General features: G+C 47.6%; 1 protein-coding gene across 2 annotated transcripts in view; it reads right to left on the reverse strand.

The window, feature by feature from the left end:
* The window catches only part of SLC38A5 (solute carrier family 38 member 5), a 73,363-nt gene that overhangs the window by 11,287 nt on the left and 45,021 nt on the right, over positions 1 to 17,055 (reverse strand). For both annotated transcript variants that reach the window (XM_048490930.1, XM_048490929.1), the window contains exons 5-11: positions 16,565 to 16,638; positions 13,460 to 13,552; positions 13,143 to 13,224; positions 8,369 to 8,451; positions 3,787 to 3,845; positions 3,138 to 3,281; positions 592 to 671 (exon numbers count right to left, since the gene is read on the reverse strand). In XM_048490930.1, the coding sequence (XP_048346887.1) occupies positions 592 to 671; positions 3,138 to 3,281; positions 3,787 to 3,845; positions 8,369 to 8,451; positions 13,143 to 13,224; positions 13,460 to 13,552; positions 16,565 to 16,638 (615 nt within the window). The remainder of the gene's footprint in view (positions 1 to 591; positions 672 to 3,137; positions 3,282 to 3,786; positions 3,846 to 8,368; positions 8,452 to 13,142; positions 13,225 to 13,459; positions 13,553 to 16,564; positions 16,639 to 17,055) is intronic.

Here is a 17,055-nt window from a genome sequence, read left to right on the forward strand (position 1 = left end):
ATTCAAGTATATCACTCAATCAATGTCCCCCTTCAACCTCCTCCTCTCCAAACTCAACATTCCCCAACCTTTACTTGTAGGGCCTGGTCTCTAGACCCCAAACATCCTTGTCGCTCTCCTCTGCAACCCTACTAGGCCCCACCAAGCCTTTATAAAGTAGTAAGCCGAATCCAAAAGTCCTGGCTTTGAAGCATGAAATACGAGGGGCCCAGATGTCACAGTCTCTGAGCTATGAGCCTTCTCCTTGCTGCCAAGTATACTCTGTGTACTTATTTTTTAACACATTTCTGCCCTGCCTTTCCCTGTGGCTCACAGTGGCTCACACATCCGAAGTTAAAACGTGCAAAATACAATAACGCTCCCACACGACTCTCCTGCTAAAGATTCCTGCAGCTTAAACCCCATTAAAAATACAAGCAAATAAAGTGGCTTTTGGCACTTCCTAAAATCTTCATGAGACAGCGTTCCTCCCTCCCCAGGAAGCCCATCTGGGCTTGCCAACCAGGTGGCGGACAGAGAGCTCTGGGAATCATTGTTTTTTAAAACCTGGGTAGCCTCTTCAGCCGCACTTCACCCCTTCCGTTTGCTCACCTGCGCAGCTCGGTGTAAATGGGAAGCACTTCCGGATGGCAAACGAAGGCAAATGCCAAGATGGGGATGGCATAGGCCGTCTGCAAAGGAAAGGAAACAGCGGTGGGTGCTCTGCTGTGACTGGTTGTGTGGCCCAAAGTCTCAGGCTAGAAAAAAAAATGCTCTGAGCACCTGCCTGTTCCCCGTTGCTTATTTCTCTCTCTGTTGTTTAGTCGGAGAAGTACTAGAGGCAGATCACAGCAAAGAAAAAAATGGCATCAAGAATATTCGGGAGCAATTTTTTATGTGGTGAAATCGATCTATAGCAAACCTAGACCTCTTCTGCAGATAAATAACATAGGCCCCTTCCTCACACGCAAAATAATGCGTTTTCAAACCACTTTCACAACTGTTTGCAAGTGGATTTTGCCATTCCGCACAGTTTCAAAGAGCATTGAAAGCAGTTTGAAAGTGCATTATTCTGCATGTGCGGAATGAGCCTTCGTATCATCTCCTATCCCTTGACCTGGGTCGCCTCCGGCTTGTCAGATCTCAAAAGCTAAACAGACTCAGCCCTGCTTTGTATTTGGATGGGAGGCCACTGAGCAAATACACAGACCAATCAATGGCAAAACACCTCTGAGCGTTTCTTGACTTGAAAATCCTACAGGGTTACTGTAAGTCACAAAAAAACCCCTTATGTTAATCTAAAATGTGGCAATACACCAGGTTGCCTTTATCAGCAAGTTCTAAATATTGGACCTCTAGCTAACACGACTAGGGACAACCAGGGGATGAAAGACAGATCCAGCTGGAAAGAATTTCATAATAAGTCCACATGCAGATGTTGTTTTATTGTCTTTAACAGATCCAGAATACTCAATAAAAGCAAGTTTAGAAGGTTTTGAGCATCGCAATACTGTTTCTAGATACCCCCTCAATAAACAAAAAAAAAGACTCAATTGGAATTGATATTGATGGTTCCTTGAAAAACTGAATTAAGACCCTTTATGACTTTGAATGGTCAGGAAAGATAGCTAGGAATAGTCCACTCACCTTGCAAACATAATTTCCCATCTTAAAATCATACTCAAACCACTAATCAACACACAATAGAGGACTTTTCGGCATTCTCCTTGTCCTGATTTGTACGTCCCTGTTTCTTTGGGGAGGGAGGGGAGCGTTCCCTGCTCCCCACATGTTTTGCTCCTCTAGATCTGGTCAGTTACCGCCCCGTTTCGAATCTTTCGTTCCTGGGGAAGGTAATTGAGAGAGTGGTGTTGGAGCAGCTTCAGGGCTTTCTGGAGGACGCATCGGCTTTGGATCCCTTCCAGTCCAGCTACCATGCTGGTCATGGGACAGAGACTGTCTGAACCGCTGTCACAGATACACTCCATAAGCAGCTGGTAGTCCTGGGCCCCTCCATAATGTGGCTAGCTTCCACCTGGGTCAGGGCCTTCAGTGCCCTGGCCCCTGCCTGGTGGAACTCCTTGCCACCACCTGTCCGTGCCCTGTGGGACCTTGTGCAGCTCCACAGGGGTTGTAAGACGGAATTATTCTGCTGGGCCTTCGGGGGAGGGGGGGAGGTAGCCATTGAAGTGCCATCCCCTACATTCCATCTGGTGGTCGAATTTGTAACATCTGATGTTACCACCTTGGCTACCCTCGTTGACACAAACAGGATGGCCATCTTGCTATTTAATCTTTTATACTGGTTTGTATTATATCTGTTAATTTATTGATTTTAAGTGGTTTTATATTGTACTGGGTTTTATTTTGCTATATATATATATGTCGTAAACCGCCCAGAGCCCTTCGGTGGTAGGCGGTATAAAAGTCTAATAAATAAATAAATAATTTTGATCCAAGTTGCGTTCTGGGGTTAATATCCAGCTGGGGCCGGGGATCTCCTGAAAGAAGAACGGGCTTCCATGCAATAGAGGACAGTTCCCCCCGGGTAAAATGGCTGTTTTTGAGTGTGGGATGTAAGGCATAAGACCGTGGTGGCGAACCTTTGGCACTCCAGATGTTATGGACTACAATTCCCATCAGCCCCAAGGGCTGATGGGAATCGTAGTCCATAACATCTGGAGTGCCAAAGGTTCGCCACCACTGGCATAGGAGGACCCTGCCGAGTTCCTTTCCCTCCCCTCCCCTCCCCTCACCCCACCCTCCCTAGATTCTACCCTCCCACAAACTCCATACATTTCCCAAGCCAGATCTGGCAACCCTATTGTGTTCTATTGTACAGGGGGAAAACAGCAACTCTAACCTTATTCCAGAATTCTGACACCTGATGTTGGCAACAAGGATTCATTCTGGGTTGAACTAGGAAGTCCTCAAAGGTTTTGTGGGGTTGCACAAGAAGCCAGTTTCCAGCGCAAGAGACTCATTCAATTTGTACATTATTTGGCACACCATCTACCGGAGCACTTAATGTCCATATCTATTCCAAGGGTTGCCAAGGGGGATGCTAGTGAAAAAAGGCTGGGGACACCACTGCCCCTGAGTCGTTCTTGGTTCACAATGTCTCCCTCCAGAAGACTCCAAGTACTCCTTATACTGACCTCGGAGCTGGCAGTGAAGATCTTGGCAACGCAGATGTCGTCTTTGTGCTCAACAGTAGTGTTGTGTCCGTTATAGTACAAGGGGGACTCTTCGTAGTATGTCCCGTTGAAGGAGCAGGTGATCTGGAACTTCTTGTAGATGACCTTTGGGAAGGGGAATGAAAGACACTGAGTGCCAGGATCGGAAGAGGAGAGCAGAAGAACGAGGGGCCACTGGAGAAACTACTACTTTCTGCATTCAGCATTTGGGATCAAATGATGTAATATTGGTGTAGAGATGTTGGCTGTATTCTGTTCTGCACACTGGACAGCCAGTGTTGTCTAGTGGTTAGAGTATCATACTAGGATCTGAAAGTCCCACGGTCAACTCTCCACCCTGCCATGGAAACCTGCTGGCTGACTTTGAGTTGGTTACAAACACTCAGCCTAACCCTACTTCGCAGGATTGTCGTGATGGTAAAACAGAGGACAGGAGAATGATGTAAGTCAGTTTGGCTCCCCACCAGGGAGAAAGACAGGGTATAAATTAATTGATTAACTTTAATTAAAGGACCAGGAACTTTATCCACTACAAAGTTCGGCGATTTTTAGGAAAGATACAGTTCTCCTGAGGAGAAATGGTTGGGGGAAAGATTTCATGTCCACTCACCGAGACAAGAAAGAAAAACATACAACTGAGCGACAGTCCACTGGTGTAGCCCAGGTAGCCTGTGAGAAGGAGATAAAGGAAGAGCATAAAGCTTACGCATAGAGCCTGATTAACTCTATTCAGCAGCCCCCCTAGTTTATACTGTCGCCTGAAGGGTTAGCCAGAACGTGGCCCTTTTGAGGACTGAATGCCAACAGAGTGCCCCCTGCTCTCCACACTTTTTCCCACAAAAAGGAGGCAGGCGGGTCGTGCGTTCTCTGGCAGAAGCCAAATGCCTCCACATGTCAAAGAGATCCCGATTCACTTTTAGAACTAGAGAATCGTACTTGAGCGCCAGATTCATCAAAACCATTATCCTTTGCATGTTAAACGTAGCGCTTTGACAAAAGAGCGGCTATCAGCGACACTTTTGCTCTTCTGCAGTTGTGCCTGCCATTTTGTTTCCTGCAGCAGCACAGAGCCTACAAAATGATGGGAGCAACTATAGAGAAGCGAAAGGGTTGCTGGTAGCTGTCCGGAGCACTATAAATGCTCTTTTGTCAAAGCGCTATGTTTAACATGCAAAGGATAATGGTCTTGACAAACCCGGTGCTTAAATACGATTCTTTAGTCTTAGAAAAGTATCGGAAACGGGGAGAAGGCAATCACTAGGACCACAGCATAGCATTCCTCCACAAAAAAGGTCCAGGAAAATGTGGCAGTGTTAATTCACGCATCTCCTGCCATCTTTTTTGTGGAAAAATGTATAATTTGTGGCATGACCTATTTTTTTCAGCTTGGGAGGTTGGAAGTGTCAGGGAAATTGGGCTCTAGCTGACTGAAAGGTAGAAATACAAAAGGTAGAGTTTTCTTCCTCATACTGGCAAAAGCGGTACTATCTGGATTTCTTCCAGTCTTGCAGCTGTTAAAGGGAGAAGAACCCCATCCACTCAATAAAAGTTCGTAATCCCTCAGCCGGAAGAGATCTGACATATACACAGGTTTCTTTCAAGAATGCAAAGAGCTTTAAAAGATTCAGCTCAGAATCCTGGTATGTGGGGAAGAGGTAGACCTTCTCCCACCAAGTCCTTTTCTTTAAATGGCCCTGACAAGCAACTGTTTGCCACACTGGGAAAATGGAGGCCATTTATACACAGTGAGCGTACATTCCCTTCAGGTCAGATTCTTGGTTGTGCACATGTTTCCCCCCTCCTGAACTCACTGCGCCACAAACCGGAGAAGCCTAGCGGCTTCCAAAACTTTCAGAAGTGCAATTTTTCCCCTGCTCTCTTTGGTTTGGCTCGCCCCTCTCAACTTCCCACTCTTTCTCCACCCACCCGATAGCAGTTCCTACTAGTCTTCAGAGTGGCCCAAAAGGTTTATTTTTTTCTACTAAAAATATGTAGGGCCAAGCACATACAAAAAGGGTGGCAGGCTACACTGGAAGTGGCGGAAAGCAGCTGTCTTGGCTGGGAATGTCTCACAGCAGTAGAATCTCCAGTTTGAACAGACAAATGTGGGGAAAACCCATTGTGATGAAAAGAGCCGCGGGGTAAGCACTGCCTGCATAATTGGCCTTAGTGTGTAGGCAGCCAGCAGGACTCCCCATCCTCCAGATGGGATCTCTTAGATATTACCACCGATTTTCAGATGAAAGAGGCCAGTTCCTGTGGAGGAAATGGCCACTCTGGAGACTGAACTCTATGGCATTAACCCCACCTATCTGTATTTAACGGAGTGGTGGTCTCATATAAATACTAAATTGCAAGATCTAGCACTGTCACTGGATGATCTATTTCTCATGACTGCCAACGAAATATACTGGCTTATAAAGCAAAGACTCCTTGAACAGGAATCTCAAAAACTGATGACACAGGCAAATAAAGTTTGTCCTCCCATCCATCTGAACATTTTGCCTCGCTTCTCCATTCCAGCTAACTATTTACATCTCCTACATGACCCCAACCTGAGACGTGCTGTTACCTTGGCCAGATGCAACGTTCTCCCCTCTACTAGACAATATAATAGAGAGTGTCATATTTCATCTATTGATAGAACTTGCAGCTGTAACCTTGGTCACGAGGAAACTGTTCACCATGTTCTCCATCATTGTCCCCTATATGAAGCCGAGCGGGAAAATTTCCTCAATCCTCTTATGGCTGGATTAGGCAACACTGCAGATGCTGCCAAAACTCTGTTCCTGCTAGACAGCAACTCTATTGCCACTCTTGAACCAACTGCCAGATTTCTGTGCGCTGTCATTGTGATACGTGGATCCCTGGATAGCTTTAAAAGGGGCTTGGACAGATTTATGGAGGAGAAGTCGATTTATGGCTACCAATCTTGATCCTCTTTGATCTGAGATTGCAAATGCCTTAACAGACCAGGTGCTCGGGAGCAACAGCCGCAGAAGACCATTGCTTTCACATCCTGCACGTGAGCTCCCAATGGCACCTGGTGGGCCACTGCGAGTAGCAGAGAGTTGGACTAGATGGACTCTGGTCTGATCCAGCTGGCTTGTTCTTATGTTCTTACATTCTCAAATGCTTACCAATTTTAATTCAACGGTTTAAAATTTTAGTTTCTTTATGCTGCATGTCTAAACAGATTTTTAAATTAATTTAATTTCCATTGTATAACAGATATGCCATTAAAGGTCTCATTTCATTTCAACCCCACTGAAGTTCCTCCCCTCCACAAACCTGTCCTTCCCCAGCCTCCACCCCAGAATATCCAGGGATTTCCCATCATGGAACTGGCAATCCTATATGCCTGAGTTTCTCAAATGGAGCAAATAATAGCTCTCGGAGACCATTTCAGGTCAAGCAGAAGAGTTTGGATTTATATTCTTCCCTTTTCTCCTCTAAGGAGGCTCAAGATGGCTTACAAACCTCTTTCCTTTCCTCTCCCCACAACAGACATCTTGTGAGGTAGGCGGGGCTGAGAGAGTTCTGAGAGAACTGACTAGCCCTAGGTCACCCAGCAGGAATGTCGGAATGGGGAAACAAATCTGGTTCACCAGATAAGAGTCTGCTGCTCATGTGGAGGAGTGCGAAATCAAACCTGGTTCTCCAGATTAGAGTCTGCGGCTCTTAACCACTACACCATGCTGCTGTTGTTGAAAGGAGGTCTAACCCCCTCCACTCACAGTCTCAATCCAAATTGGGCCGGCGCATGCCAGTGAAGCATGGATCTCCCAAGAGTCTTTTAACTCAACCCAGGGACATACCCAGGAAATGTATAATGTGTATTTAGGCTGCCAGTCTGATGTGAGGTAATATCCATGATAGTTGCCCTAAGTCCGTGGTGGCGAACCTTTGGCACTCCAGATGTTATGGACTACAATTCCCATCAGCCCCTACCAGCATGGCCAATTGGCCATGCTGGCAGGGACCGATGGGAATTGTAGTCCATAACATCTGGAGTGCCAAAGGTTCGCCATCACTGCTTAAGCCATAGGTGTCAAACTTGTGGCCCTCCAGATGTTATGGACTACAGTTCCCATCATCCCCTGCCAGCATGATGGGAACTGTAGTCCATAACATCTGGAGAGCTGCAAGTTTGACACCTGTGCCCTAAGCAAAATGAAGGAAGCATAGGATACAGACATCATAAAGAAAGGAACTGGGCGCTAGTTGGCAGTCAAATCCATTCTCTTATTGTTGTTGTTTTTAGGGGGGAAAGGCAACAACTGCAAACTGTGACCACCCACTTCGCTTATACACTTGCTTGCTAGTCCTGTCCTTCACTCTCAGCCCTCACTTCCTGCGTGGCACACCTGGAGGCCTTTTTGCCCTAACAGGGAGAACAAACAACCAAATGGGTGGGAATTGGGCAAAGCAAGCCCAACTGCTTCATCTCCTGCTGCGTCTGCAGAAGTCTCTGGCTGACAGCCAGGGTAAGAAGCAACAAACCCAGTTCCTCCTTTCCTTATTATGCTCCTGTGACTGTAACACCTTAATTTGTAGCATATTGAACAAGCCCATCCCTTTAATTCCAGGCTAGGAAAAACTTCCTCGAAACAGGGGGCGCAAGACTCTTGGTAATGGCACAGGAGCAGAGCCAGAACGGTATACAGCCACCCCTAACAGTATGCAAACACTCTGTGATGGGCCCAAAAAATACACCCTTCCACACACAACAATTTCTACTGACTTTCTTGTACTGAAAGGGGTCCGTTCCCAGAAACAGTGTGGATCAGTGTATTGTCGAAGGCTTTCACGGCCGGATTCAACTGGTTCTGGTGGGCTTTTTGGGCTGAGTGGCCGTGGTCTGGTGGATCTAGTGAAGATGCCAGCCACAGATGTAGGCGAAACTTTAGGAACAAGATCCACCAGACCACGGCCACACAGCCCGAAAAACCCACCAGAACTAGTGTGGATCAAGACTGTACACAGCTCTCCAATAGGGGGCAGCAAAGGGGCACCCATGGAGAATAGTGAAAAATGAAAGATGGCCTAAAACTCTTAGGTAAAAGGCCATTTACCTCACAGTGACACCTCTCTGTGACCGCACATGTGTGCGTCTGCGAGGATACGTGCCCCCTCTCAATCGGGTATTGCTTATCCAAACCATGCTTGAACCTGAGGTCATTGTCGCTTACCCAAATGTTTCATCAGAGCCAAGGGCAAGATGACACAGATGCTCACAATGATGATCAAAACGTTCCCATTCATGAACCACTCACTGAAAGAAAACAAAACAAGAGGACGGTCATGGTGGCAAATGGGTGCTTCAGGAGAAAGCGAACAGGATACCGAATGTGTTCCGTCCACAATCCCAGTCAGGTTGCTTTAATGGGGACTCACTCCCAGGCATCTGTTTTTGGGAACTGGACAGGAAATGGTGCAAAAAAGAAAAAAATTGTAGTTATTAAAAGAAACTCCTTCTTTTAACGAATGGTTTGATAAAATCAGGTCTGTGACTTTACTGACAAAGCACAGAGGAGTAACTTTCGACAGAAGAATATAAAAAAGCTCAGAGGAGCAATTTTCAAGTGACTGCTGAGTTTGCACTACTGCAGTGGCCCTGGGTTCTTTGGGGCTTCTGTACATTACAAATGGTTCTGGCGGGCTTTCAAAAGTCTCTCCTCCTATTCCCTCCATTTCCACCCTCATTCCTTCAGTGGTTTTGGTACTGTATTTTAATGAACTGCCACCGTTAACAGTTGACAGAGTTGAAATATGTAGTTTAAATGTTGTTTTAAATTGATTTTATTGTTTTAAATAAAATGTTGGAAGCTGCTCTAAACCTGTGGGGAAACGGCATATAAAATATCCAGCTATCAAACTAACTAAATAAATAACACACACACACACCCTGCAGTTTTCCTCTGCAGAGATTCTCTGGTTTAATTTCGGTTCTGTGCATCTTGGCACGTTGGCTTGTGGTTCTACCGGGATTACTGGATTCTGCCATGATTCTGTCGGGCTTGTTGTTGGCTCTTTCATGGGGAAGATCTGACCAATGACTGCTGCTCGCAGGCATGGCTTTTGTTCTGGAAACAGCTTAGAAGCATATTTGGTTTTTTAAACCTCCCCATAGGAAATAATAGAGGACAGCTCAAGGCACCCTGTTCAGGGGCCCATAGAATTGGATCTCATGGTCCAATCTACTTGAAATGTGGGGGCTATTTAAAGGACAGGCATCAGCAACTCTGCTGCAATGTTGGTGCCTGAATCTTTAAATCTCCCCACCAGTGGTGTATTTGCCTAGGGACAGGGAGTGCCCTCTGTCCCTGGGAGCCACTGATCTGGTCACGTGGGGGGGCGCAAAATCAGCCCCCCCCCATGACCAGGAAGATGGCAAGGCAGCAGGAAATCCTGCTGCCTTGTCGTCTTCTGGCGCCCACAGCCCCGCCTATGTTGCCATCTAGAAGAAGAAGAAGAAGAGTTTGGATTTATATCCCCCCTTTCTCTCCTGCAGGAGACTCAAAGGGGCTTACAATCTCCTTGCCCTTCCCCCCTCACAACAAACACCCTGTGAGGTGGGTGGGGCTGAGAGAGCTCGGAGAAGCTGTGACTAGCCCAAGGTCACCCAGCTGGCATGTGTGGGAGCGTACAGGCTAATCTGAATTCCCCAGATAAGCCTCCACAGCTCAGGCGGCAGAGCTGGGAATCAAACCCGGTTCCTCCAGATTAGATACACGAACTCTTAACCTCCTATGCCACTGCTGCTCCATGGGCGGGGCCAAGGAAGCCAGAGGACCCCACCAGCCTCTCCCCCATCCTGGCTGCCGCTCCCCCAGAAACCCCACCCCCCTCTTGGCTGCCGGCTCAGAGCCGGCAGCCAGCAATCCCTTCTGCCCTCCCCTCTGGGGAAGACAGAAGCAACTGGAAAGTTCCGTGTTGGGGCCTTTGCTTTTATAAGCTCGGGGTGTAGGATGCTAAAAAAACCAGGGGGGAGGGACTTTGCACAGATTCCGCCCCCAAAACGAGCCTGCCCCATGTTATTCCCCCCAAACCAGGTTTTTTGAACATGGCTAAACTAATGCATCTTTTCAAAAATCCTGGGTTGCAGAGGCAAACAAGCGAATGGTCGGTCAGGAGGCACTTTATTGGCCCCCCTTTTCCTTAAAAAAAAATTCTGCCCTTTATATCTGCATAGCTATGCAGGTGCAGATGGTCACATCGTGAGACATCAGCATGGCTGCAGGGGTTCATTGGTGCATACCTGCGTTGCTACGCATGGGTGGGAAGTAATTTTTTTAAAAGACACATCTCCGTGCGAAGGCACGACAGCAACCCAGATTGTTTCTGTGGGCTCCGATTGCTGCCTGCGCGGATGTATGTGAACACAAAAACCGGAAAACAGATTCCTTTATCCTGACTGCAACCCAGTCTACATTTACTGTGTGGAAGGAGCCTCTGTCCTACAGGCCCTGAAAAACTGTATTAAGACCCGCCGGTTTCCCTTGAAAGAGTGTTCTGTTAGGCTGGGGTCAGAATCTCCAGTACCGATATTTTTCAGGTCCAATATACCCGAATCTGAAAAATACCCCCCCAAATTTGGCATGCTCCTGCCCTTGCTACTCTTTCCTCAAAGTCTGTTTCCCCAGGGTGAAGGAGTGAGATATCAGTGCTTTCTGGAAAAAGGGGAAGAAAAACCAATGTTAGCAGTTGTTTTTAATTTTTAAAAAATACCCATCTGGACACCAGCAATCCCCTGTGGAGACACTATCTGGCACACAAAAACACAAACTTATCTCCCTTATCAGGAACAGCCAATTGTTGTATTCTTGGAGATAACTCAGGCAACAGAATCTGGGGACTGGGATACGATTTGCTGGACAAAGAGATCCACCCCCCATCCCCCACCCCCAACAGTCTGGCTACATAACAGATTTGGCACCATCTAGTAGTGTGGGCTTCAGTTATGCTATATGTACACTCAGGCACAGACAGGACATTACGATGTAACCTTAAACGTGGACTATCTTTATATCTTAGAACTGAAGACACATTTCCTTATGAGGGCCACCTTGTTTTTGTTTGCACACCCACGAAGGGCCTTATGAAAGTCAGGGGTGAGAACCAGCCATGAAGTGGCCAGCCCTCTTCTCACTCAGGGGCATATGCAGTTTACTAGACTTGGGCCTCAGGGCTCAGCCAAACTCTCCTCAGCTCCTGAGGCTTAAATCTTAAGTATCGTCAATTCATTTTTAAATAGCTGAAAGAGTGAAAGTCTGTCTAGAGCAGGGGTGGGCAATTATTTTTTCCATGGGGCCGCATAAGAAACAGAAAATATTGTGGAGGGCCGGGCCAAAAGGCAGGGGGGAGGCGCTTTTGAAAGCCCTGCAGAAGCCGGCAGCCAAGGCAACCGGCTTCTGCGGGGCTTTCAAAGGGGCCTCGCTCCCCAGCACGGCAGGGGGGCCAGTCAGGGTCAGCCGGCGGGCCGGATGTGGCCCGCGGGCCGTATAATGCCCAGGTCTGGTCTAGAGGGACTGACCCACCGAGCAGGTTCCCAGCCAGCAGGCACTTTGGGAATTCTAAAAAGGTGCCGACACGAAATGGCTGCCATTTGAGCAGGCCCAATCACAAAATGGCTGCCTTGGCAGGTGAGGCCTATTGCAGATTATTGTGAGGTTTCACAAAAGAAACTGCTTCTAAAAAAACCGTCTGGAGCTAACAATTGGCAATGGTGAAGTGGTCGGCCATTTTCCCTCTCAAACTCCCCTCTCCACGACCAGCAGTTTTACCCCCTTTGGGATTTCAGCTTGATGTTTGCCTAGCTGTGGAGCAGAGAAATGGTCTTCAATCTTATGTTTACGGGCAGCTATGTAAAAGGCAGTTATCCCCAACTTGGGCATAAACAGACAGTGGGAGAAGTTAGGACAGTTTATGGGGGAAAGGCCGCCCCTTCCTTCTGACCATTTCTGTGTGGACATTTGTTACACTGCTGAGCAGCACAGAGCAGTGGAACGGGTCCAGCATTCACCTTCGCTAGGAAGGCGTGTTATGAGGGCAGCGAGACCCAAACGAATCCATTTTTAGAAGTGAAGCAGAGCCAAAAAGAGCAGCTGTTTCTTTCCATAAAACTACTTCGAAAGCCTCCCAAGAGAGCTGGCTTGAGGGGACGGCAAAAGGGCAGGGGGGTGGAATGGGGGGAGGTCTTCCCTCGCACAAACCCTCTCCAGTTTCATTCCAGATCACTGTGACCAAAACCCAGCCCCACAAGGAAAGGTAGATGGGCGTTCAGGTTCTTAAAATAATCAGCAAAACCAGTAGTGTAACGTCCCAGCTGACTTTACGGTGCTATTGTTGGATGTTTTTACTGACTCTGCTTATTAAGGTTTTAATTGAAAATCTGTTTGGAACTGCCAACATGCTCGATTGGAAGGTACTGGAAATCACCCAAAAGTCCCTCTGGCACGGCTGAGGAAGGCATTTGGGGTAATGGGAAGAGATAAATGAACTGTATGGTGCTATTTCAGGAGAATTTAGACTGCAACAAGTTTGTATTATAGATAAGCGTGGGTTGGGAAATACTTGGAAATTTTGGAAGTGGAGCCACAAAAGGTTTCTGGAGGGGGGGTGGGGGGGCACCTCAGAAGTAGAACACCCTTGAGAGTTCCACCCTCCAAATCAGCCACTCTCTCTCCATGGGAACTCATCTTTGTTATCCAGAGTTCACTTGCAATAGCAGGAGCTCGCCAGGTGCCACCTAAGGTTGGCGATGCTAGTTAATGAGGTGGCTACCCTTTGGGGGAGGGGCGTGGGGGGGAGTTTTCTGCCCAAAGTGCAACAGAAAACGAACTTTTCCTCTGTTTTTTCCCCAGACTGGTTTAATAGCTGTAAGTCTGGTGTGGAGTCAGCGTGTACTTTAAAAAGGAAGGTCCACGGGAAGCTGGGAATCGAACCCGAGGCAGTTTTGCTTACCCGGTGCTCTCCTTGAGCCCTAAGAAGGTTTGAATCACAAGAGGCAGCTCTGATTTAACAATGAACAAGTAGCTGGACATGGCTGTGAAGAGAGAAAGAGGTTAGGAGTGCCTGAGCTTCTTTTTCGGGCCTGAGCGAGGAGATGGGACCACAACACGTTCTGCAAAAGGGAGCTCCTCTGTGCAGATAATGTCAATTGGCGCCATTGGTTACCCTGAAATAATTTTTAAAAAGAGCTTCAGAGCACAACAGCCCTGACGTTTCCCCCTCTTTGACCTTGTAGGGGAAATTATCTGTCAGCAAAAACAAGCCCTTACCTCCTACGTTGTGCACGCAGATGATCACAGCAGCCACCACCTTGCCCCCGTGGCCAAACGCCCGCAGCCCCAGCTGCTCGTAAGCTCTGATTCCTAGATGGGAAAGACACAGTGCAGCATGTACCCTGGAAATCACTTCAATTACTACCTAAGAACTCTTGACCGTGATGGCCCAGCCTGGCCCAGCCTCCCTGTTCGTGCTGTTATATTTTCCCTACATATCCACAGAACAAACTTAACCAGCACTAGAGAGAAATACACTCTGACCTGGATAGCCCAATTCTGTCAGATCTCAGCAGCTGAGAAAGGTTGGCCCTGGTTAGCACTGGGATGGGAGACCACCTAAGAGGTCTAGTGTTGCTACAGGGGCAGGCAATGGCAAACCACCTTTGTCTCTGCCCTGACCTGGATGGGCCAGGCTATTCCAATCTCCCTATTTTTGCTATTACATTTACCCTGCACGGCCATGGAACAAAATTCACCAGCACTAGAAATACTCCCTGACCTGGGTAGCCCAAACTAGACCAATTCTGTCAGATCTCAGAAGCTAAGCAAGGCTGGCCTTGGGATGGGAGATCACCAAGGAAGTCCAGGGTTTCTACACAGAGACAGACAGTGGTCAACCATCTCTGCTCCTCTCTTGCCTTGAAAACCCTATGAGGGGTTGCCATGAGTTGGTTGCAACTTGACAGCACGTTTGCATTTGAGAACTCTTGGCTGCTGTCGACACCACACTGGCAGATCCGTACGACCTGTATTCACAAAGTGGGGCTTCTCCCATTGTGAATACCTCTACATTTTCCACTTAATAACAACATGGTGGAAAGTGCCTTCAAACTGCAGCTGACATACCACGGGGAGAATTCCAGCATATATTCCAGTGGGGGGAAAGACTCAAGACTTGCTTTGAGACTGGGAGGAAAGAAACCAAAACACAAAATGCATTTTAGGCCAGGCAGGAAGAGAATAAGAAGTCTGTCCCAGGTTATCTGTTGCTGGGCTGCGACATTTCAGGTCCAAGATGGAGGAATCAAGTGTTTGAATACTCCAGCTTCATTTTTTTAAAAAAAAAACTCCTTACACATGCAAAATTAGCTTTCACTGAGAGAGGGAATTATTCTTTTTGTTGAGCAAGACATCATTATCTTAGGAGCCAATCCAATCCAACCCAAAAACCTCTATTAGGCAAAAATACCTCAGGAGCCAAAAAATTAGAAGACAGATGTCCCACCTGACTGACTGTCACGTGAGCTGGGAAACTCACCTTGAAAGTGGACTTTTGTTCCATTTGGCTCCAAAGTGCTGTGAAGGGAAGGGAAGAACTTCTGGTTTCCCTCCCATGCCATTTTCACTGGTGGAAAGGGTACGGCAGGGAAACTAGAAGTCCTTCCCCCTCCCCTTGCAACTCTCTAGAGCGCCCTTTGAAAGAACATTCCCCAGTTCAGACCTGTGACAGAGCTAAGTCAGCAATTCACTCTCGGGCATTCTTTGCAACAGGAACGGCACACCTAGCAATGAAGGCAGGTTTTGGAGGCAGCAGGCAGGTCTCTGAATGCCAGTGGTTAGGAGGCAACATGAAGGAAAGGCCCGGCCATCTCTGCTCTGCTTGCCCTCCAGAGCTACTTGCTGGCCAGCCACTGTGTGACAAGCTCAGAACCAAAAGGCTGAGATTTCCTGTCACACCGTGGCCAGCCAGCTGGGTATTAATAATGTTAATAGCCAATTTCTCCCCTTCTTTTAAGTTACTGCTCATGATCTATTAAGAGAAAATTTAGTCATTATTATTCCATTATTTTTAAGTTTAGTGGCCAATAGATACCATAGAGAGAGAAAAAATGGGTTTTTTCGCATGTATAATTCTAATTGTACCTTTACTGGAAGTTACTATTTACTATAGTATTTACCTATTTGAATAGAAAGACCATATTTCCTTGTTTTTCTTTTTCACGTTAATGGCATATATACATATACATTAACCTTGTGTATCATTATTTTTGTCAATTATATTATGCATATATATACCTCCTGATCTGAAAAAGAAACTTTGTTTTATTTATAATATTTATATCCCACACCATACCTGCAACTCTAGGTGGTTTACATAGGTTAAAAGCAATTAAAAACCACAATAAAAACATCATAAGTAACTATAACAATTAAACAATAAAAATCCCATTAAAATAACCCTACCCCACCCCAGACCAGACCAGCAGCTATAGACGAAGTTAGCCAGGGAGGCTAACCAAATGTCTGAGCAAAGAGGAAGGTCTCCGCCATGCACCTAAACCCGTAAAAGTTAGGCACATGGTGAATCTCTGGAGACTGTTCCAGAGCCCAGGGACAATCATGGAGAAAACCCTCCCGCATGCCCCTACCCCCTGGTGAGAGGAAATATCACCAGGAATGCCTCCCCCTGTGACCTCCATGCCCAGGCAGGTACATACAGGCACAGACACTCCTTCAGGTAGGCAGGGCCCAAGCCGTTTAGAGCTTTGTACATCATTGGCCGTTTCCCCACTTTTAAAATGACGTCCGTTTCATCTGGTTCAGGGCCTTTTTAGCCCAAGGGTCATGTTCCCCGGGCTTCCCCACTGCCCCGTGCAAAAGGCGCTGTTTTGAGCAGCGCCAGAATGACCCGCGCTGAGGGGGCGCAAGAGCAGCAGAGTCGGGGCGGCTGCGTTGTAGCCGCCCCTGTAGTGGGGAGTGCAGTTGGACCCCGCGCTACTCGGCGAGAGTAGCGCACAGCAAACAGTGAGTGGGGAAAGGGCCATTGTCAACACCCTGAATTAGGCCTGGGGGCTAATTGGGAGACAGTGTCGTTCCTTACAGACCAGCATGATGTGCGTCCGGCCAGATGTAACAGCTCACAGCCCAGCTGCTGCATGCTAAACCAACTCCTGCTTCTGCACTGACTTCAAGGGCAGCCTCACGTAGAGTGCGTTACAGCAGTCCAATCGAGAGGTTGCCAGAGCATGTAACACTGTGGCCAGGTCCCCTCTGTCCAAAAATAGACGGGGCTTGCAAACCAGAGGAAGCTGTTGGAAGGCCCTGGTGGCCATCGCTGTCCCCTGTTCCTCAAAGGACTGCAATGAGTCCAGAACTTACCCACGACTCCAGCACATTCCAGCAGCAGGTGGATGGAATAGGAGGAGAGCAAAGCGATGCTGATCAGAAGAGCCCTGGTCAAAAGAGGGGAAACGCAGCATCGGTTTCAAATTCCTCTGCCAGAAACAAGCATGCAATCTAGACCTCAGTGGCCAACATGGTGTGCCCATGGGCACCAACACATTTCCTGGGGCCTGGCAAGTGTTTTCATAAAGTAGGCAGGGCTAGGTCAGGCATACGCCCAGCAAGGTTTCTGATTGGCTATGCAGATAAAAAGGCACCCTGGCTTTAAAAGTTACAGGTGTGGCCCTTCACATCCACTGGGTGGATAGCTTGCCCTTTCAACCACTGGAATTCAACACCCTACAAATACAGGCACACTTTGGAAAAAGGTCAAGGGAGGCGGCGGCTGCATTTCCACCCACATCCAATAGGAACCTGCAATGCTCCAGCAACTACATACTACAACACACTTGTAATCTCTGCACAAT

This window comes from Sphaerodactylus townsendi, linkage group LG03, assembly GCF_021028975.2.
Source record: "Sphaerodactylus townsendi isolate TG3544 linkage group LG03, MPM_Stown_v2.3, whole genome shotgun sequence".
In the NCBI taxonomy this organism is placed as follows: Eukaryota; Metazoa; Chordata; class Lepidosauria; order Squamata; family Sphaerodactylidae; genus Sphaerodactylus; species Sphaerodactylus townsendi.